The 23,793-nt window shown below is 38.4% G+C and overlaps 1 protein-coding gene across 4 annotated transcripts in view; it reads left to right on the top strand.

The window, feature by feature from the left end:
• osbpl1a (oxysterol binding protein-like 1A) overlaps positions 1-23,793 on the top strand; it is a 34,274-nt gene that overhangs the window by 7,864 nt on the left and 2,617 nt on the right. For all 4 annotated transcript variants that reach the window (XM_042482998.1, XM_042482992.1, XM_042483004.1 and 1 more), the window contains 20 exons: positions 210-277; positions 376-420; positions 2,541-2,614; positions 2,849-2,912; positions 3,011-3,112; positions 5,473-5,595; positions 5,720-5,801; positions 6,153-6,259; positions 12,744-12,906; positions 15,163-15,349; positions 16,220-16,295; positions 17,966-18,100; positions 18,229-18,326; positions 18,420-18,602; positions 18,760-18,867; positions 19,116-19,205; positions 20,842-20,968; positions 21,228-21,341; positions 21,909-22,032; positions 23,004-23,094. In XM_042482998.1, coding sequence (XP_042338932.1) covers positions 210-277; positions 376-420; positions 2,541-2,614; positions 2,849-2,912; positions 3,011-3,112; positions 5,473-5,595; positions 5,720-5,801; positions 6,153-6,259; positions 12,744-12,906; positions 15,163-15,349; positions 16,220-16,295; positions 17,966-18,100; positions 18,229-18,326; positions 18,420-18,602; positions 18,760-18,867; positions 19,116-19,205; positions 20,842-20,968; positions 21,228-21,341; positions 21,909-22,032; positions 23,004-23,094 — 2,161 coding nt within the window. The remainder of the gene's footprint in view (positions 1-209; positions 278-375; positions 421-2,540; positions 2,615-2,848; positions 2,913-3,010; positions 3,113-5,472; positions 5,596-5,719; positions 5,802-6,152; positions 6,260-12,743; positions 12,907-15,162; positions 15,350-16,219; positions 16,296-17,965; positions 18,101-18,228; positions 18,327-18,419; positions 18,603-18,759; positions 18,868-19,115; positions 19,206-20,841; positions 20,969-21,227; positions 21,342-21,908; positions 22,033-23,003; positions 23,095-23,793) is intronic.

Raw genomic sequence — 23,793 nt, 5'->3', positions numbered from 1 at the left:
GGTTATTTCTGTAATTCGAGGAGTCTATCAATGCAAAAAGACTAACAACTATGATTACATGAGAGGCACAAGCTGGTGCACAAGCGGGGTCAATGACTCCTTGACATTTTTGGAATTAACCTTTAAATATCATGAGATCAGTATTTTCTTCCTGCTGTATATGTGTTTTTACTAAAGCCTCACTTGTTTCGTGTTTTCATCACTCACAGGCCAGACAGTGTTTGACTTGGCAAGTGACACAGCAATGAAGCTGCTCCTTGAAGCCAGCGTTCATCGGGTAAGTATTAATGGGCTTCTTAAAGTTACCCTGATTTTTTTTTTTGTGTTTGATTTGTTTCTTACTTTGCTCGTGTTTCTCATTTGTGTCCCTTGCAGGGTGTGACAAGACATGTCAAGAAGTACGAGGGACTTCTCTGGAAGGTAAAGTCTGAATTGTTCCCTGTGGTGGCTGAGAGAACTGTGCATTACAGAAAAAACATAAGTAGAGAAACTAAACTCAAAATAACTACTCATGTTGCATTAGGAGACCATGCTGCAAAACAAAGTTGAATGCACAAACCCTTGAGAGTGAATTTTTATTTAAGGTACATATGCCATATTGCACTAAATAATTGGCTACAGTAAACTGAGCTCTACAAAGTTTATCTGTTACTGCATCTCTATGAGATATATGGATATATTTTCCTGAAATCATGTAATTTTACAACACATGCACACTATATTTGCACCTTTTTGGTAATCAGTTGCAAGACTGAGACACTCACAGGCTCATATAACGTTTTTTTTTGCTGAGTTTTTTTTTTGTTGTTTTTTTTTTTTTTTAGAAAAATGCTTTTATTTCGAAAAAAAAATGGCCTGGTAGTTTTGATTTTGTTTGTCTCCCTGGAAAAAAAGCTCAAATGGATCTCAAACTTAGTTAAGTAGGGAGTGTATCACACATTGATTAGTTTACTGCTTCACTAAAACCTGCAACATGACTCATAGGCGACATGAGGATGTAACATCTACAATAGAAGACACTGCAGGCTTCACTGAGCCACGGCAGGCTTGTCAACATATAGTGATGGAGGACTGTTGTGCAAAAAGTAATTAAAAAAATATAATGTGTAGAAACTGTTAAACAAACTGCATGTAGAGCAATAGTAGAGATTTTCACTGCACACATTTTGAGATGAATGGGAAAAGTGCAGGTGTTACTAATGAGGGCTTAATGAATGCAGCAATCATTGATTATTATGTAATCATTAATCACACCTGTTCTTCCTGCTATGATGTGTCAAAATGGCTACAGTGCATTTGAATGCAGCATTTTGGTCACTGCAAGTTAATGAGCAAAAAATGACAGTAGTTGGTATGGAAGCCAATTTCCGCCATAGAAAAAAAGGACTTTATAAGTTTATGTGAGAACATCTCAAAGTAATGACTAAGTGTCTCAAAATAATGGCATAGCATCTCAAAATAATCACTGGCATCTCAAAATAATGGTGTTGTATCTCAAAACAATGAGTTAGTATCTCAAAATAATGACTAACGTCAAAAATAATGACTTAGTATCTCAATATAATCACCAAGTTTCTCAAAATAATGATTTAATATCTCAGAATTATTACTGACATCTCAAAACAAAGACTTAGTGTCTCAAAATAATTATTAACATCTCAAAATAAAGACTTAGTATCTCAAAATAATAATTAATATCTCAAAATAAAGACTTAGTATCTCAAAACAATCACTAAGTATCTCAAAATAATAACTTAATATCTCAAAATAATTGCAACATCTCAAAGTAATAGCATAATTTTTCATTCAGTTTTTGTAGTTTATTATGGTTTCTTATTGGTTATACCAGCAGAAACTAACTTTTTTGGCCACTTTGGGGGCAGCAAAAAGCGGATTATCAGCTTTTTGTAAAATACGGCTAACATGTTACTAAGCAGTTGCGTTATTACCCGTTCAACAGATGCAGACGGACATAATTATTCATTTGGAGTCATTTTTGTGTCCAGCTTATAAATATAAGTGTAATAATCACTGTCTTGAGCTCTTTATTTGCTCTCCATCAACCTTTAAGAGAATTGTCACACCTTAATGCTCCACTATGTTCACTAGCTAAGGTCGCTAACTGTGCCAGCATAACGTTACATCCAATTTTCAGAGCTTATTATGGCTTCCTGCTGTGAACAAAAACAGCGCTGTTGATATAAAAGCTATTTAAAAGTCAGAAATGTCTGTGTTAAATGACTGCAGCATTGGGAAACCCTGAAATTGACTATATTTGCGCTACCTGCTGAGCTAATCAGTTAGAAAACAAACCCAGACACAGCTCACTCATGTTTGTGTATGCCATCTTTTCTGCTTGTGTTATTAGCATTTAAAATGTGTTTCTAAATGCAGCAGAGGAGTTTTTTAATGTAATATCCTGTATTTTCTCAGGGTGCTGCCCTCTCTCTTAGCCACCAGTAAAATCTGCAGAGACTGCACAATAACAGGAATCACTGAAAATCAGACCTCTGATTTTTCCCTTACGCTTCATCCCGCAGAGCTCCAGATTTTTCGGCTGGCGCTCATACTGGGTCGTCCTTCAGGATGGCGTCGTGTCCTGGTACTCAAAACAGTAGGTGCCATCAATCACCTTAACTCTGCTCCCAGAATCAGATGTGAAAAGATCTCACCACCAGATTAATGGAAGTACCACACACTTTTTAATAGAACGGTGCTGGAAGTTGCAGATAAATGAGCACAAAAATAGAGAGGAGCCTGTTTTCTAACACCTCCATCGAAATGTGTCATCTGTCATAAAAGTTAGTCAGCAAAAGAAAAATACTGACTCGTTCTCTCTCGTATGAAGGTCAGATGCAGCTGCCAATGTCAGGAGGCAAGGCTGTAAGTCGCTCACACATGCTCAGTGTTTGGTAAGCCAATATGTAAGAATAACACTCTGTTTTTTGTCTGCTGTGTTAAATTTGTGACTATTGCACATGGGAATGTTTTTGATGTTTTTCATTTCCAGATCCGAGCCAAAGACAGCTGCTTTTTTACCCTCAAGTGCTTCGATGACAGCGTGCATCACTTCAAAGTATCGACTAATACCGACCCAGAGGGAGCAAGAAAAGTACGTGCGATTTCCCCTCTGACTGTTATTAACATTTTGAGCATTTTTTAATGGTTTAATTGCCTTAAATTTGTAGGAAAAAGTTTTTTTTTTTCTCAAAGTCATTCTCTAACTCAGCTTTAGAGAGGTCTACCTGTGAGGCCTGTGTGTCATTTTTTATTGTTAGTAAAACATTATAATACTATTATCAGCTCAAACCTCCAAATGAAAATCTTTGATCCGACTAAATGTTTCTGTCTAAATTTAAACAAAATATAGCTTCATTGTTGTACGAGCCTGGCATGAAGGCAAAAAATCTTGGACTTGGTAACCCAAAAACATTGAAAAATGCAATACTGAGTGTAGTTTTGTCTGTTGGAGCTCTGCCAAACTGTCATGAATAATTAATAATGACGATGTGTGCAATGTATCTATAACATAATGCACACTTTCAGCTGCAGCTGCTGGCAGCAGAATAACATGTAGAGATCTCCACATTCAGATGAGGGAAACTAGCCTTTCAGTATAAAATTAATTCAGTCTATTCAGGAGGATCTTCACATCCAGCACATAGCCTATTTTTCCTCCTGATTTGCCTTTCAAGGCTTTGAATTTAAAGTCTATTTTTTTCCATCATGACATGAACCTGAGTGCTCCTTCATCTAAACTAATGTTTGTGATTTTAACAGCAAATTACAAAAGTCAGAGTGTGATATAACTTCCTGTTATTTTTATACCTTTAATGCTGTTTCAAGTGTGACCGTCATGCACGGTGCCAGCTATTTAGAGCTCTGGCTGAAAAGCTTAAGTGATCATCATCAGGCAGTGTAGTCACATTAAAATCAACATCAGGACAAAAACATAAAAACTGTAATGTTCCAAACAGACAGAAACTCATTATGAGGCTTTTTGCACACATTGATTCATCACTTGCAGCTTGATATTAAATGCCTTGTTTTATTTAATAAAAAGTATTGAGTTTTGCAATTGTGCTATTATAACTTTCATACTTTGCATTGACAGACCAGAAAAACTTTTTTTTTGACTTGCAAGTCATGTAGCAAGCAATGACATGAGGTGGGAGTTAGACTTGGTCCAAAAGACTCAAAAACTGCTCTGCCTTCTGTTACGTCTCAGCAGATAGAGCCTCATGATTCCAAGCAGATGATGAGTTATTAAAGGATGTCCTCAGAAATGTTCAACCTGGCCTTTACTTTCACATTTTTTGTTTCTAAGTGACTAATGCGGGGGGAAAAAAAATCAATTGCTCCAGTACTGAGTGAGAGTGCTGTAGCAGGCAGCAGCTAAACAGGCTGCAATGTATGCTTATGGGGCAATTGTGCACCATCAGTTTACGTCCACTAAAAGTAATTAACATTGCCAACATAACAAGGCCGTAAAATCATGATTGGCAAGGCTCTGTGACGATGCTCTGTAGTTTTATGTAACTACTTGTAAGCAACCACCTTTTTTAAGATCCCTAAAAGCTTCAAAGTTCACAAGTGGGTCATTTACTGACATATTTTATGTTGTAAAACAAAACATGAAAATCTCTACAGCTTGTGTTAACCACAGACCTTATTTAAGGCTTTTAACCGAAAACCCATCAAGAAAACTGGAGGTGCTGAACTGCTAACTTATTTCTGGGTTTTCAAACTCATAAGGGGCACTCCATACACGCTACAGTGGAGTCTAGTGGGTTTGGGGCTGTTTCTGGTAAAAGAAAAGGGATCTTACTGTTAGGACAAGACTTTCTCCATTGGAATCCTTTTCATAATGTTTTCAGACAAGTAGAATGTAAATCTGAGCCTTTCAGTGGCAAAAACAAGCACTTTTAGTGGGCGTAAATTGATAGTGCGGACATGCCCCAAGTGGTTACAATACAGCCTGATTCACAGACATCCATACTGGAACACTTTAGAAATTTGTCTCCAGTAAACATGGAAAAATTGGACTGAAAATGTTCCTTTTTAATATTCGAAAGTTTTAAAATGCCACTTAAAAATGCTTTTTTATATTATTTATTTAGAATAAAAATCGTAATGAAATAGTTTTAGACAATTGTACATGTTTTTGTATTTAGCTGGTATTTGTGTTTCATTTTGATTGGATGTTATTCTTGCTTATTTGTAATGTGTGACAGTTGTAGTTGTGTACTTGAGGTTATTGACGATGTTTATGCTGCCCCTTTGGCCCGGTCGCTCTTGAAAAAGAGATTTCCATCTGAATGTTGGGTGTGAAAACTTTGAATGTCCATATTTCAAAAACACTCATATAGCAGATAGAAACATATACCTCCAAGGTCATACTTTATAGATAAATCTTTGATGTGTCAAATAGTCAGTGATGACTCAAAGACAAATTTCGCTATTGTCTTCCAGGCTTGGCTGGACGCACTGGAGGAGCACTCGGCTTACAGCACACACTACTGCTCCCAAGATCAGGGCAGCGAGGAGGAAGAGGAGGAAGTGATGTCACTCGGGGAGCTAACAGACTCACTACAGGTGTCTGTAAACAAAAAAAATCTGTAATTAACATGTCAGAGTGATGATCTGTGGTGTTGTTCGGCGCAGGGTCCTCCCAGCTTGCGCTGCTTTTGCTCATCTCCTCTTCTCTCTCTGAAATCAGGCAGCGGAGGCCAGCCAGAAGAAACTGGAGAAGGAGGTGGAAGCTTTTCTCTCCATGCTGAAAAAGGACGGGCTGGCAGAAAGTAAAAGCTGTTATTTCATTGTCTATTAAGTTTTTCTATATACTTTTAAATATATGTAACAGATGAGAAGCATTGCAGAGTGGAAATGAAAACCGTATGATTAAAATTATAGGCAACATCAAGCAGATTTAAATGCATATTGATGGAATAATGTCATAATCCTCATAATTAAGAGTCTGCACCATCTGTGTCTGTCATTAGAGGCTCGCTGTGCTCGTTGTTTGTATTTTTTCTAAAAGCATGAAAAAAAAGAAACTATAAGACTTGAACTGATGCTTCTGCTTATTAAGCAGCTTGTTTGACTTTTTTCTTTTTAGTCATTACCCCTCATAGGTGCATTTGTCCCCACAGGTTTTCCATCTGACATACCGCAGAAATTGCAGGAAATCTGCGAGTTGTCCAGTGACACCAGTTCAAGTCTCAGTGTCTGTCTCAGCCTCCTCTCCAAACAGGAAGGGGTAAGTGTCAGCATCCCAAGACTTATTTATGTCTTTAGTTTTAATGCCAGTTGGCAGCTGTCAGTCATTTTGTCCATTTTTACCATCAATTATCAGTACGGGTTGGCATATATGCTTGCTTAAATCACATAAAAAATATTTTTGGGTAAACTGTTGTAATAAATACAGAAATAAAGAAATTATACACAAATAAAGAAATAAAGGTTAGGACTTCCTACCTTAATAATATACGGACAAAAAATACACAAACAAATCATTGTGGTTGCCTTAAAATGTAGAAACAAATTTATCTATACATTAATTAATAGATTTTTTTCTGTATTTATTTATAAGTCATTTTTAGTCCTCTATAGTAACCAGACATTGTTTATGCAGACACATAAATATCAAGTTTTGCAAGTGTAACTCTGGGCTGAGTAGGAAAATATGTGTATGTATTATGTTCTATGTTTTTTTGAGATAGGAGTGACCTGACCCTTAAAGAGAAGTACAGACTATAAATTCTGTAATCAGCAGGATCGTAACTGTCCATGACCCTTGTATTTCTTTAAGGAATAAGAGGTAAAAACAGAGCATGTTTCATAAGAAAGCAGCACTGTATTTCACACCTCCTTGTGAAAGCAGCTCAGTGGAGTGCAGTGATTATAAGCTGTCAGACGGGGTTTCTTTGTGTGTTATTCAATGGATTTGATTGTAATGGAAGGATTCAGTGGATAGATTACATACATCCCTGCTGAAAGAAACATAGATGGCACTGCTTATAGCTCATAACAAGTGCCAACCCTGTACATTAGTTTCATCCAACAAACCTTCAGAGAGCAGGGGCACAAAATCCCCCAGAAAAAAAATGTCCACAGCTATACATTCGGGGCCAGATACCAGAGAAGAGCTGACCGAGGGCCCTCGGCTGTGGGCACAGACCCCGCAATCTCCCTGCTGGTTCTCTGGCAGAGGAGCAGAGGACGGCCTGGGTCAGTGGGACTTGCTGGAGGCTGTTTTGGGAGTCTGGGATACAACCAGGCAACTAAGAGTCAAGCTAGGACCTGCAGAGCATGCTAAAGGCATTACCGGGGCTGGAGAGCCGTCATACCAGGTGAGAGGAGAACAGGAGCTCGCAGAACATGTTGGAGAACCACAGAGAGGCCAAGGAGTCTGCAGGGCTCACACCACAGCCGAGTGTCAGCTGTCATCTGTCCTCCAGTGTCCACACACTCCTTAATGTGGAGCCTCCAACATGCTTTGTGTGCCCTAACTCTTCTCTTGCCCGCTGTGATTGCCTCTCCAGCCCCAATAAAGCCTCCAGATTGCAAACAAAACCTCTATGAATAGTTTATAAAATGTGATATTTGGGATAAATTAAACTGCATTTACATGGTGATTTGCATAATAAGATCCTGGCTTGTAGCGCAGGAGGCTCTGCCCTCCTTCTGTGTGACTTGTAAACTTAAAGCTCACAGTAATTTAGTTGAATATTGAACTTGGAACTCATGCAGGCATTAAGCAGTGAAATGACATTATGTATACATAAACACAAAAGCAAACAGTGATGAGCGACGTTTGACTTCACTGGCTACATTCCCAGAAGCACTCTGGTTCAAGTGCTGTCAGACAAACAAACAGCACTCAATAAGGGAAAGCCATATGCATAAAATGCCCTATAGCGATATTTTTGTGATGTAAAACATTTTCTAGAAAGTCAAGTGAGAAAGTGTTTATAGAAAAATCAACTAGCTGGGAATGTCTGTTTTTGACTAATACCTGACAAATGAAGACGTCATCACACTGATGCAAACATTATAAAACAAGAATAAAGCTATATTCACACTATGAGCAACAATGCAACAGTATTACCAGCTCAATTATCAGCGAGTCGCACTGGAAGAGTTATTCAAGCACTCGTTACCATAGTTACGTGTTCACGGGCTTTTGTGTGTCTGCTGCTTTTCAGAAAACACCTCGCTTGAGCATCATCTTAACTTTGTATTTAGTCATAAAATGTGTCGATCAATGTCTGAGCCCCATTTTGCAATAACATTTTATAATAATAATAATAACTTTATTTATATATGAACTTTAAAAATAGATTACACAAAGTGATAAAGTGATAAATTGATTTACAAAGTGCTTTAACAGACAACGCAAAGGCCAAACAGAGAAAGGTCTCGAAATGTCAAACACAAAGGCAAGAACAAAATGCGAGCACAAGAGGTCAACAAGAATAAAGTAAATAGAAGGAATAAAAGTGATAAAAACAGGCAAACCTCAAAAGGCATCTAACCCTAACCCTTAATTAATATTTGTTAAAGAAAATATAAGAATAAAAGCATTAAAAGACAATAAAAATAATATTATAAATAAGAAATTTTGCTGCCTCATTGCATACCCGTGTGCATCGCAATGCACATAAAGCTAGTGTCAGCTAACTGAGCCAATATAGAGCTAAAAACAAAAACGGCTGATGCATTGATGCTTCATGACTTGTTGTCACGAAAATTTGAATCGTTTTTCTTGGCTTGAGGAAAGTTTTACAAATTTAAAACTTCCATGGCGGCTGCGGCTCAGAGGTAGAGCGGTTTTTCTACTAATTGTAAGATTGCTGATGCGATTTTATTAAAGCTTAAAGTTCTGTATTATTAAGGACATGGTGTTTTGAGTGACAGGCTTTCTGCAGATAGCAGGTCCTCAGTCAGTTCTACCCCACCCTCGCTGATGGACCGCTCCATCCTCTTGTACAAATGTGGTCATTTTTGGCTCCAAAAATCCAATATGACAATGGCCTAAATACCAGATTTAAGGCTTATAAAAGGAGTCCACAGACAAATGCACGACTACATTCATTATAAAGTCTATGAGTCATCGGCTGTGCATCATGAATGTAAATCCATGCAATAGCTGCTGAAATGTCTCAGTCTGGACCAAAGCGATGAACAGACAGTGTAGAGATATTTGCATCATCTTTTTGTTTATGTCTTGTCACCCACTGAAATGCTCAGTGCTGCTTAAATCCTTTGAAACCTGAGGAAAGTGGCTTGATTTCTGACCAAAAATGGGAAGCAACAAAAGAAAAATTATCCCAAAAAGTAGCAAGAAATTAGTTATAAGTAAAATTTACATGAAAATTTGTAATAAATAAATAAATTAAATGAAATATAAACACAATTTAAAAAGGAAGTAAAATGACAAAACAGAATTAATTTAATTAGAAGTATAGTTTTTCCCAAGCTTTTTTCTTTTCTTTTCCTCCTAACTTTTTAAAAAATAATTTCCTAAATCTACTAATGTTCTGCAATTTGTGAAACATCTATTACCAAGATGGCCCTTTGCCCATGTTTTTTTTTAAAACAAAAAATTACACAAATTGGCTCAGGTTTAAAAGGTTTAGATACTTGTGAAAGGTACCTGAAAGCAGAACAAGAAACATGATGTCACTCCAGGTGTCAAAGGGTTAAACAGTGGAACCGAATGTTATGCATTTGTGTATGCATATGTGTAAGTCATGTAGTGTGTGGAAAGTGCATATATGTTTTTTTTTTTTTTCTTGACTGGATGGGTGGCATATGTAAGAAGAAGATGAGACTGAAGTTAATCTAAAGTAACAAGGAAACAGGAAGTGTGGGAAGATAGTTTGTGTGAGTCACTCTGAGTAAGTCTGTGTGCTGCAGCTAAATATAAAGCAACGTTCACTGATGATGCATACATTTGGGGCGGGGGGGGCATCAAAGCGGGCATATCTGATTTTCATCATAATAATTTCGTAGGATGTAACACAAAACTTAGTTTTCCGGCATTATCAATCTAAGAGTGACAGTGTTTTGTTTTGCATAATGGCCGATTAGAGTTTGTCTTCATTTGCAGCACTTTCTGAACCAGAATTTACTCTGAACGTCACATCAGAATGAGAATTAGTCTCTGTCTACTCCCTGCTGATGGTTTAAACCGATATGGAGTGCCTCTGCTGCTTTTGATGCACACTGCATTTGATGTTTGAATGCACACTTGAGTATCTGAATATGTAAATCAAGGGGCGATCAGCCGCACATGATAATGCACAGATTTCATCCTTTTATACATTCTCCCTTTTCATTTGTGGAAAAACAAAGACATGAATGAAATTGTTAAAAACCAAAGCCTTAATTATTCAAATCTGTAGGAATTGGTGAAAGTCAGTGTCAGTTACAATGTGTTTTTTTTCTTGTCCTCTTTTGTAACAAAACAAGAATTTCTGTGGGATCTTTAGAAGGGACAGCACCACTGGTGTTTCCAAAGGCTGCCAAAAAAAAAACATTTGAATGATCCTAGTTGAACAGCCAGTCCAGTGCTTTCAAGGTTTACACCTGGGCCGGGCCTCGAGCGCTCAGCTGTGCAGCCTTTTGAACTGCGATCTGCGGAGGCAGAGCGCACGATAAAAGGCACACAGGATCTCAGAGCTCTCACCATGAATAAGCCTGGTCTCTATAGGGAAAACTCAAAGACGTACTGTATATCTCGGTTTGCATTTGATGGTATGCAGTATGAATGAAACAGCAGGGTCTGCAGAGGAAAGATACTGAATCATTTCCAGATCCTGCAGTGCTGGTTTGCACTTAAAACCACCTGTGTGGGTGTCAAGCAGCAGGAATTTCCTCTTGAGTTCAGGATGTTGCAATGATGCAGAGCAATGTGTAGTCTGTCATTACACAGCACTTCACCTTGTCTGTTCCAGTACTGGTTACCATCTTGTGGATGGTAATTTTCCCCCAATTTTCTATTTTTATTCCTCGGCGCCGGCGTAAGCTGAGGCCGGAGGCATTATGTTTTCAGGTTGTCAAAATGTACGTATGTCCATCAGGCCAGCCAACTCTTGTGAACGCAACATCTCAAGAACACCTTGAGGGAGTTTTTTTGCTGGTATGTCAGTAGGGAATCAATACTGTGTGCTCAGAGCTGAGCTGTGGCTGATTTAACCTATTCTCACACCCCATTAAGTTTTTCATACATTAGTAAACTAACATGAAACTACAACATGAAGGGATGTGTTGCAGCCTCTTGCAGCAGCTGTAAACTGAAAAAAAACAATAATTTAATTCACAGGGCCAACTGCTGGCAACTTTGAAGGATGAATTAAATCCACACTCGGAGAAAAGAAAATGTGTCTGACTGTCAACAAAAACCCAGCCACATGTAGTTCTGTCTGTGGTGGAAACGCTATGCAGATCTAGCTTATAGTTACCTCTTCGTAATACTTTTGGCTCCAAAGGCACTATACGAAAAGCCCTTGGTGGAAACACAGCTAAACATTCACGTGCTAAACATTAAGCTCAGTAGAGTTTGGTATTCAAAGGTCAAGGTCACTGTGACCTTGCATCCAATTCATTCTCATGAGCGTAACATCTGAAGATGGCCTTGAGGGAATCTCCTCAAATTTGGCACAAATGTCCACATGGACTTAATAATGAAGTAATTAGATTTTGTTGTCAAAGGTCAAGGTCACTGTGACTTTGCACTTGTCTCATTATTGTGATGTCAAGAACACTTTGAGTGAATTTCTTAGTTTTTGGCACAGTCGTTCACTTGGATTCAATATTGAACTGATTAGAATCTGATGGTCAAAGGTCAAGGTCAGGGTGACCTCATGAAGTATGTTTTTGACCATAATTCCAGAGATCATGAGCTCAAATTTCACAGAAATATCTCATAGGATATAATGATAAAGTTCTGACATTTCATATTCAAGAGGTGAAAGTTCAACTGTGACAGAATAATGTTCCACTTTTCTAGCCATTAATCAACATCATAACTCAGGAACAACTGATTGTGTAGATCCTCTGTGCTGCCGGGGGGAAGCTGCGTGTAAAGCTTTCATGCTTTCACAGACGTGGATGTAAACTGTAAGTGCAGCTTGACTGGTGTGTGGAGGCACGCTACTGTGTGGCGGTATTTTGAGTTTGTTTCTTTGACAATCCTCTTTTTTGTCGTTACACTTAATGTTCACACATCTTTTAGACTATCAGTGGAGACAGATTTTCAGCAAGGTGCAGCTGAAAAATGAGCACATCTTCATATTATCAGCACTAATGTCTTGTGTAAAAAGGAGGTTTGGCTAATGGTTTATATCTGAGTCCATTACCCGTCATTTGAGCCTCCCTCCTCCACGGGAGTCATGTTCTCTGGCAGGCCATTTGAGTCGGCGACGTCAAGGCAGCTGTCCTCCATTACAGATAAACACGGCTCGTCCCTCTCAGCTCCATCTCTGTCTCTCAGTGTGGGCCTGATAATGATGGACGGTGCAGGGGGGGAGGATCAGTCAAGCAACATGTTGTTTATTTGCATCACAGCTATAGAGTCAGAATAAAATTTTAGAAGCAAAAAAACACTTTCTCAGATATCAAATGTAATAAATGAAATTGTTGTGTTCATTCATGTGTTTCTATATGTGATTAGTCTCTTTGTGTGTTTGTGTGTGTGTGTGTGTGTGTGTGTGTGTGTGTGTGTGTGGCGAGCTCAGGTGCGCACTCTGAAATTGGAGCAGGAGGTAGAGAAAAATAAGATCCTCTCCGAGGCGCTACAGACTCTCGCCACGGAGCACCACGAACTTGAGCAATCTGTCGTCAAGGGATCTTCACCGCGGAGTGCCCTCAGCGAGGATGAGTTCCACGACGCCGTGTCTGGTGAGTTGACAAGTTATCAAACACGCTCAGGAGATGCAGGAGATTCTGTGACAAGCTCCTGCTCACACTCACTGCTCTGTCATTCACCTTTAGGACACTGGAATACTTTTTCCTGCCTCTTTTCCTGCAGCGTGACGTAAGCGCAAGTGTTGCCTGGTTGTGTTGAAATGACTTGTAGGCTTTTCACATGAATGAGTGTGTTTTGGGTGTGAGAAAACCTGTATGGTGTCATGACATTTAAAACTGACTCATGTTTGAGGATTTTTTATATTCCAAAAATTGCTACAAAACAGAACATTCTTAGTAGTTTTGTTGATTTTATAACTATATATTCAGACTTCATGTGTAATAACAAGTTTTTATCGAAGTTGATGCTTTTGTGTTGATTCCTTAGATAACCAGTTTTATAGATAGAAGGAAGATAACAGATGTATCTAGTCTGACCTGCATAGGAGCTCTCTTTCACTGTTGCAGTGAATGATTATGAATGACTTTTTTGTTAGTATATGAATATTTTATAAGTTTGTGTCTTTTTGTATTTTTTTAGTATTTTTTTTATTTATTTGTGTTAAGTAATTAATTTATTTAATTTAATATATTTTAATTATTTTTCTTTATTTATTTTCAAAGAAATCAATTAAATTATAAAAACATTTTTATTATCATTTAACCATTACTTCAAGAGTACAAGACACGAGTAATCCTCATAAAGCAGAAATGAGAAAAATTTCACTTTATAATGTTTTTTTTATTTTGTTTTTTTTTTTGTTTGGGATTTTTTCTCACTCCTGCTCATTTATGCAGTCTGTTTATTATAGGCTGAATGGTAGTGGATTTTTGAGGCCGGTACCAATGTAGATATTTGGGAGTTTAAAGTCAAGTCAATTATATTGTTATATATTGTACAATATAATCCATTAATATAATCCTTAAATCCATTGTTTTCGATGTAAACATGCAGAAGGAGCACTCAAAAGTAAGAGCGATGCCATCGCAACACGCAATCATTGCCAAGTGCCTGATTTGCAGTTTGTAACACCTGCGTCCTGAGATAAACAAAACAAATTTAGGAATATGCAGCAACGTGCACCTCATCTCATGTGATAAGGAGCAACCAATCACAGCTGGTAGATATCTTCCCTTTCCTCCATAATTATCAATCTATGATGATTATGGAGCAAAAGAGCCAGAGCTTTATAATCTTTTCCATGAACAATATTTTAGGCGGATTACACATTTAAAAAACAACACTTGGAAGAACATCAGCTCCAAACTAGCGATTTCTAATAAGTAGGCTCTGATTCGATGCTGGTTATGGTTGTCGGCAACTTCAGACGCAGCGTGTCTCTGCTCTCTCCAAAGTTGGCACGAAGAAGCCACAGGAGTAGTGTCGTCCAGTAACTCACCTGGCAGAGCAGGTGTCCAGTGTACAAAGGCTTGTGCTTGTTGCAGCAGCCGTGGGTTTGATTCAAGCCATGTCATCCCCTCTCTCTCCCCCTCTCACGTAAAAAAGAAAAGTCCTTCCTAAATTGCTTTTATATTGTGTTATTGTTTGCATATGGCCCTCTGCTACAACACAGTATTGCTGCTGTCTGCTCTATTTGCACTTTCTTCTTAAATTTCATATTGCACTTTACTGCATTAATGTTTTTGTTTTTGACTTGTATTGTTTTTGTTTTTATAATTTTTATGCCTCAGGAAGTGCTCCCTGAATTTTGTTATATTGTTGTCATACCCTCAATATAATGACAGTAAAGCTACTTGGACTCAGATAAAGGCGAAAAGCCAAAAAATAATCTTAAAAAAAAGAAAATAAGCACAAGAGTAGCTTCCGGCACCACATCTCCTGTTCGGTAGACGATTAAAGACACGGCATGTGCTTGTTTGTTGTTGTTTTGTAAAGAAAACTGAGTGAGACATTTGACAGCTGAAAAATAAACTTTTCACTGTTCTTGGTTGACAACTTTTCCAAGATTATCTCAGAAAAATGTTAATTTATGGAATGACATACTGAATACACTGATACTGAAATGTGTGCATGAAGCTAAATTCGGCTGACATGTCAGCTAAGCTGATCTGTCTAATTGCTATCATGCATGTGTGGACACTGACTTTATAATCAGACTATAAAAGATGCAATGTCTCTCTTTTTAGATAAACACAATCTGATTTTAAGTCCATTAACTGTTCTTTTTACCATCCCTTCTTACGACCTTTTTGATCATTGCACGAATTGTCTCCATTTGTCCGTCTCAGATTCGGACTCGGAGATCTCCCTGAGCGGCTTTGAGACGGTGGCCAGCCATTCCTTTGAGGAGGACGAGGAGGAGGACGAAGGCTCTGTCATGTTAAGCAGCCCTTGCAGCAGCCCCACCAGCATGTTGCGGGAGGATCACCATGGCGACAAAGACGAGACTCAACCCAACGGGATCACAAAGCATAGGTCAGCGGAGCTATATGCCCCCACAGTTTCCTAAATGGAGTGCTGACCCATATGCACTTTTATCCACCTTTCGTCAAAAGAAACAAACTCAACAAAGGGCCTGTCTCTTCGTAGCAGACCGTTATTGCTACAATTTATTTTCTGGCTGAAATATATCAGATACCAGTGTGAGCCTGTTATATTTCCAAAACTGCTGTGAGAGCTCTGTTTTCTCAACGGTCTTTGTTTTTCATTTTTACGTCCTCCCTCGGGTCTCTGCACTTCGTAGTGTGAATAATTTAGAGTCAGGGTGAAGGAAACAGAAAGAGTTGTATTGAAAGAACTGAGCTCTGTGTTGGAGCTGTTAATTATTGATAAGGTCACAGTGTAATGCAATAATCAGTCTGCAGTATGATCCCATGTTGGCTAATCCCTCCCGGCAGCTATGGAGTGCAGCTCAGACTATTTGGGTGGATTTCAAATTTCATTATTATATTAAACCCTCTTGGTGTTTTTTTTCACATGGCGTAAATGCCATTTTCCTGTCATTTCAAGTCTATTATCCAAACCTTTAATATAGTTTGGCCCGGCTGTTCTGCTTTATCTGTTAGACTTACAAGATATAAGTGCCGCTGATGGATGATTCCCGGGCTGTTTACCACCATTGACACTGGTGTTGATTGTCTCTCTGGGCTTTGTTCCAGTATGTCACACAATACATTTCAGACCTTTGTTGACTAAATTCACTTAAATAAGATATGACGCCTGCAGCTATTATATGTCTGTTGGGACATTAACTCTAATGAAAAGTGTTTGTTGTTAGAGGTCAGTGCGTCATACAAACTGTATAGTAGTAATACAACAGTGTGTTTTTGTGTGTTTTTATTCTAGGACCAGCTTACCTGCACCGATGTTTTCAAGAAATGACTTCAGTATTTGGAGTATCCTGAGGAACTGCATCGGAATGGTGAGCACGACGTTCATGTATCGTTTTTATTATGTATGTTAGCTGTATTGTTGACAGCTGTTTTCAATGTAAAAGCTGGGGGTACAAAACCTGCTAAGCGTCAAACAGCACAGACAGTGCTGGAGACCAGCTGGTGGTGATCAAAATGAAGCATTAGCTGTTAAAGAGACGGATATTTCCTCAAGCAGCTGGTGGAGACCAAAAGCAGGGCTAAAAGAGACTGAATATTCAACGTAAATGCATCAAGTGGACAAAAATACGACTAAATTAAAGATTATGTTGCACCATAATTACATATGTGATAAATAAGCAGCTGCTTGCAGATTCATTCGTTCATGGCTATGGGTTGCTGTACTGTTAAAACTGCACAACTTGCTGTCTTTCATACTAAAAGTTGTGGTGGTTGTGGTTCTCACACTACATGACACTCACTACAAGATCTTTAACCAGGAGGACACAACAACTTTAGTCCTATCACATATGTAACACAAACAGCAAAGTTCTTATTGTTACAGGCGAGCAGAGGATAAAAGACCTTTACTGCAGCCAGTCACCAAGGGACGACTGAAATGTTTTGACCTCACTTTTGGGGAGTTTTCATGTTGTCCATCTTTATTTTAAAGTGTATGATTTAAATGTTTTGCCAGCTAGATATCTGGGATTTGTCCCCGATCCATCAGGAGTCCATAATTTTGCGTCTTTGAACAATTCACACGAAGCACTCGAGCATGAATGCCAATTTGGCTTTTCTATGGGAGCTCCAAAAACTGTTGGCAAGTGAAAAATCAGAGTTTAAGTCGTTTAGTGTGAACCAGGCATGACAATTTGGCGACATCAACCCTCAGAGGTGATGATATGTCAATGGTGTGTTCAAAGCTTGTTTCTGCTGCCCACCATTGGCCCGAAAAATCAATTTTTGCAAGATTAAAGACACAAAAAAATCAGAGGGATTCTAATCATGATGAAGTCATTTTGGCAGGTAGTTTTTATTAAAGTGTTATGTAGGATTTACAGGATATATCTTCAGATTGAAATAGGGACAAAGTATAGAATACTTTGCTTCATAATAGTATGAAGTAGTATGCATATATATACATGTAATTTCCTGAAGAAAGGCAACAATTGCACAGAATGGCCTTGAACATGTTAAAAGTTATACCTGCTTAACATCAAAATGTAAGCATTATCATTCTTTTAACGCATTAGCATTGCATTAGCTTTCTCATAATGCCTCTGTGCCTAAGTAGAGTCTTACAGAGCCGCTAGCATGGTTGTAAACTCTTAGTCTTTGTGTTCAACAACTTTGTCTCAGAAACATGAAAGCAGTGTGCTGAGCAGCGTGTACAGTGTTACTGTGTATGTTTCTGTACATCCAGATTAGACCATGAAAGAGTTCAAGCACCATAATCCTTCTATGGAATGTCAAAAGCCTGTTTTTCTTATTAATTATTTCTAAAGCTTTGTATCTAACAATAGATTCACACAACATTTACATTTATTCATTCAGTAAAAACCTTTGCCCAACGTGACATGCTCTACAAACGACAAACGAATCATCTCCTTTGGCAACACTCAACATAAATATGACACTTTCAAAGCATTGCTGGGTGGAGGGATTTTCTCTCTTTGATGAAACCTGCTCCTTCGACTCCTCTTCATGTCTATTTTAGGAACTCTCCAAAATTACAATGCCGGTGATTTTCAACGAACCGCTCAGCTTCCTGCAGCGTCTGACAGAGTACATGGAGCACACTTACCTCATCCACCAGGCCAACGCATCCTCCGACTCTATTGAGAGGATGAAGGTAGAACGCTCTGTAACGTCCTGAATGTTTTAGCAAATTACTAAATTGTTTCAAACTCAGCCAAATTTAAACCGGATTATACATTTTGAGTTCAGTGTGTCTGATTTACGTTCATCTGCTGTTGGCAGTGTGTGGCTGCGTTTGCGGTGTCTGCTGTGGCTTCTCAGTGGGAGCGGACAGGTAAACCCTTCAACCCTCTGCTGGGAGAAACTTATGAATTGGTCAGGTGAGTGGGAGCACGCAGCACATCTTTAACACCGTAATAATAAATACTTGTCCAACCTCTAACTTTCCCACTTTGATGCTTGCTGACTCTCAGAGAGGATCTGGGCTTCAGGCTCATATCGGAGCAGGTGAGCCACCATCCTCCAGTCAGCGCCTTCCACGCTGAGGGCCTGAAGCAAGACTTTGTGTTTCATGGATCCATCTATCCTAAACTCAAGTTCTGGGGCAAGAGTGTGGAAGCAGAGCCGAAAGGCGTCATCACGTTGGAGCTGCCCAAGTAAGAACTTCTAGCTGATTATAAAAAGATTTCATCTCTTTTCCTAAAAACCATCAAATACGCACTTGTTACATCACTTAAGGGCATTTATCAGACTTTACTCTTTATACAATTTTTGTCTCATATGCAGACTTTAATTCATTGTTTTATCTTTTAGGTACAATGAAGCCTACACATGGACAAATCCCACATGTTGTGTTCACAACATCATTGTGGGTCAGCTGTGGATTGAGCAGTATGGAAATGTGGAGATCATCAACCACAAGTAAGAGGACAAAAAAATCTACAGTCATTACATTAAGTGTTTGCACATATCTCACATATACTTATGTAAAGATTAAAGAGTTTTTCATATGTATCAAGTTGAACAAGTCTTACGCAGCTGATATAAACATTTTGAGGAAGTTTTTAGGAAGTTTGAGCAACAAGGAGGAAAGCGGAAGTCTTGTATGACTCAGCCAGTAGAGAGTGAGAGGATAAAATGCTGTATTTCTCTTTTTTTTTCTCACTCAGAACTGGTGAAAGGTGCTGCCTGAATTTCAAACCGTGTGGCCTTTTCGGCAAAGAACTGCACAAGGTTGAAGGGTATATTCTGGATAAAAGGTACGGCTCACACTGACACACGATGTTCCGAAAAGTCATTTAGATAATAACAACTCTTTGATGCAAAAGAAATTACTATTCCTGTCTTGTATGCTGTGGGGAATAGTGGACACTCTGAGTTATTCACCTCTGTGAATACTCTTTGCACATTGCAACATGCAGTATCAGTTATCAGTTTATCTGGCCGACGCTCTCAGAAACACATTCCTTCATGCTCCTACTCTGTACAACAAATATGACTCAATGAGCTGTTTAAATATGCTTCATTTGTAAGTCAGTACCAACAAAGTTAAGTAGGTTGCCTGGGATCACTCCCCTGAGCAACTTTCAAAGTTTAAATGTGACATCAAAACTCATTAGAAAATTAAATCATTGTGCAAATCATCTATCAACAATTCGCACGATTAATAATTCATCAGCATCAGAGCCAGCTCTTCAGGGAAATGGGCTTTAGCGCTAAATGAAAGTTAAAGGAGCCGTTCAAAGATTTAGAGCTAGATATGGTAGATAATAATAATACAAGTAATAATAATATAATAGCTACTATTGTAGCCAATGCAAAAACATGAACAAGGGCCTTTTAATAAACGGCTCATTCCAAGGTTACAAAGACACAACAATACTTACTTTCAGGTGATTACACACTAAAGAAAACATACTTTATTTATTATAAATTACATTTTACCGATATATCTCCTAACAACAAAGAGAGAAACTCCCGCACATTTTCTCGCTTACTGCTGACATATTTAGTGAGTGAAAAAAAAACAACATTTCAGTCTACCAGAGCTTCATCAGGTATGATGGCAGTGTCAGAACTTTTTTCATCAACAATTTTTTCATCATCCGATCAAAGGACTTCTGAGACTGATGACCACCTGAAACTGCTTTGCATCATCAGCCAAACATTAGTTATTTTATTTATTTATTTTATTTATTTATTTATTTATTTTACCATAAATCACAACCTCAAATAATCACAAGACACAAGCATGTGAACAAATACAGTAAACATCAAATACCTCATTCAGCATCCATGCAGTCAACAAAAAGATAGTTTACTCCTCCAGGGACAAAACACAATTAAGAGAAAGACATTTGTTAAAAAGCTCTAAAACAATTTTGAAATTTAAAAAAAAAAAAAAACACCTCCTAGAATTTTTTTCCTCAAAATATTTCCCCCTAAATCCTAAACACTGGACATATAATAAAATATGCCTAATTTGTAAATCAGGACCAAATAGATTAATTAGGTTGCCTGGGATCACTCCCTCTGAGCACTTTTTAGACTTTAAGTGAGACATCAGAACCCAAAATCACAATCAACAATTCACACATTTAATAATTCATCACCATCAGAACCAGCTATGTGGGGATGCAGGTTTTAGTGCAAAATAAAAGTAAAAAAATCTGCAGGAGAACACGTCCCTGAAGCAGATCAAAAACAAAAAGAAAGCGCAGATGGTCCATTCAAAAATGAAGACAAGCTGTTTCAAAGCTGATGAGTCAATGTGAAAGCCTGGACGTGTGCATGACCACGACTTATTCAAACACATACACAGACATGCAGACTGACTCAAATCACTATCTATGGTTTTGTGCCTCAGGATATTTTTATGTGTGTTATTCTCCACAGCAAAAAGAAGCTGTGCGCTCTCTATGGGAAGTGGACAGAGTGTCTGTATGTCGTCGACCCCGCTGCCTTTGAAGCGCACAAGAAAAACGACAAGAAAGCGGCAGGAGAGAGAAAAGGCAGCAAAGCGGTATGAGCTGCTTCGCACTGAACAGCAGGGAATCCCATCAGTTTATTATTATGATTCTCCTTGTTAATAATTCAGTTTGATGACTGAGTTGGTGGAAAATATCGGTATTTTTCAAGTCAAATCAGATGATCATGTCATGAGATCTTTGCTCACATCCATAATTGACTTTCCTCAATCAATACACAATGCATCTTTCAGAGAGCATGATTAATATGATTAATATGTTGGCTTTTCAGCTCTGTTTGTCACTTGTGTTCAGGGCTGCAGCGAGGATCAGGAGGAGGTTCCCTCTCCAGCTGCGGACACTGTGGAGATGATTCCTGGCAGCCAGCTGCTGTGGAGAATCGCACCCAGACCAGCCAACTCCGCCGAGGTCTGACTGACACCAATAGCTGTGATCGAGGCGCAGTTTTGTTTTTCTAATGCTCTAACATTCAACATTGGTCTTAAAGTCCGGGTAAAGTGATAATTAAAATGTGTTCTGAGTTTGTCACATCACAGAAAGATGTGTTATTAAACACCTGAACAAATTTGAGTGACTAAAAAAATCGCCAAGTATGTAAAAGAAGGTCTCAAAATCATTAAAAAATGCACAGTATTTTCTGAACTGAAACACTGGGGGCGTGTCCGCTGGAGGAGCAGAGGCCACGCCCAATGGCGGGACTTTGCTAATTATGCTTCTTGTTTTTATGCTGCTACATTGTCAAGGGCAGGGTTATGCTGAGTATAGCTCCATTGCATCTTCAAGCTTTGGTTTAGGCCCGCCCAAAAAATCTTAAAACAGGAAAATGGTGAAAAAACAGTCAACTGTCTAACTCCACAATTAAGTACTATATAGTAAAGGGTCTTTGTAACATGTTTTCAACAATCAGTTTCCAACATTTACAATGTGTTTTGAAACAAATTTCTGAATTCACTTTACACGGACTCTAAATTGCAGATGTACAGCTTCACGTCGTTTGCAATGCAGCTAAACGAGCTGCATAAGGAGATGGAGGGATGCATTCCTCAGACCGACTGCAGGCTGAGGCCAGACATACGAGCCATGGAGAACGGTGACATCGGTAACAATAATGACTCTGAGAATGAAATAATACTAGTTCTAGTTCTCATTGTACGACATTATTATATATCGATTGATTGACTTTTATACTTTGATTTTATACTGTGTTTGTGTATATCTCTATTGTATGTGATGTCTATTGTATGTGGTTTTAAATGGATCCTAATTCTGGAATAAGGGATTAAATTAAATTAAATTAAATTAAATTTGAGTCAGTTGAATTGAATTGGATCGGATTGGATTGGACTGGATTAGATTAGATTAGATTAGATTAGATTGGACTGGATAGGATTAGTTTGGATTGGACTGGACTGGACTGGACGGGACTTGTCTGGATTGGATTGGATTGGACAGGACTGGATTGGATTGGGCTGGACTGGACTGGATGGGATTGGGCTGGATTGAATTGACTTGACTTGGATTGGATTGGATTGGACTGGACTGGATGAGATTGGGCTGGATTGGATTGAATTGGACTAGATTGGATTAGATTGGATTGGACTGGACTGGACTGATATGGATTGGATTGGATGGGACTGGATTGTATTAGATTAGATTAGATTAGATTAGATTGGACTGGACTGGACTGGACTGGCCTGGATTGGATTGGACTGGACTGGATTGGATTGGACTGGACTGGATTGGATTGGGCTGGACTAGACTGGATTGGATTGGATTGGACTAGATTGGATTGGATTGGATCGGACTAGATTGGATTGGATTGGATTGGACTAGATTGGATTGGATTGGATTGGTTTGGATTGGATTGGATTAAACTGAACTAAATTGAATAAAATAAAATAAAAAATGATTGGATTGAATTGAACTGAACTGAACTGAACAGAATTGAACAGAATTGAATTAAACTGAACTGAATTGAGTTGAATTGTTGGAAACATACTGGAACTGAAAATTTGAACAAAGAATATCCCTACCGCAATCTGAAACTCTACGATGCTGTTATTCCAACAGACCTCGCCAGCGAGGAGAAGAAAAGGCTCGAGGAAAAACAGAGAGCTGCTCGCAAAAACCGCTCAAAATCTGATGAAGAGTGGAAGACGAGGTGAGATCATTAGTGTAACTGAACAACTCAAACTGTTCTCTCTTTACTCAACAGTAAGACGATCATGTAATCAGCTAATATGTGCAGAAAGTTTTCATAGTGACAGAAATGTTATTGCAGTCTGTTACTAAAAGGACCTACCGATACCCAACTTTCATCCATTGCATAAATTGTGGCAATAACTGATATAAATTAAGTGTGAATATTAAGTGTTGATTTGTCAAGATTAACTTGCAAAACAAAATGTGCAGGTATCATAAACCTTTGCTTGCAACCCATTTTTTTCTGCAGTAATCCAAAATCCAAAGACAGAAGTCATGTGGCTTTTTGACGAGGGAATCGGGGCAACGCTAACTTTTAGGCTCTATTGTGTTTAAATAGAGATTCTCTCTTTAAAGGAATAGTTTGAAGTTTTGAAATATGCATTTATTCACTTTGTTGCAGAGAGTTAGAGTAGAAGATCAGTATTTTCATGTCAGTATGCTGCCAGCAGCTGAATAATGTTGAAAGGCTTAAAGAGCAGAAACACCCAGCATTGTCATTTTTGTACAGATTTAACAATGAGATATAACAATTATTAATATTAAGTGAGCTTTAGAGGTGCTGATGTTATCTTTAAACTTGGTCAGGCTTGCTGTTTATCTCTGTTTTTCAGCTTCATATTTAGTGAACAGTTATCTATTAATTATACATATATAA

The sequence above is a fragment of the Plectropomus leopardus genome, chromosome 3 (assembly GCF_008729295.1).
Source record: "Plectropomus leopardus isolate mb chromosome 3, YSFRI_Pleo_2.0, whole genome shotgun sequence".
Taxonomy (NCBI): Eukaryota; Metazoa; Chordata; class Actinopteri; order Perciformes; family Serranidae; genus Plectropomus; species Plectropomus leopardus.
The sequence above is the reverse complement of the archived record's forward strand: the minus strand, read 5'-3'. Positions and strand labels throughout refer to the sequence as shown.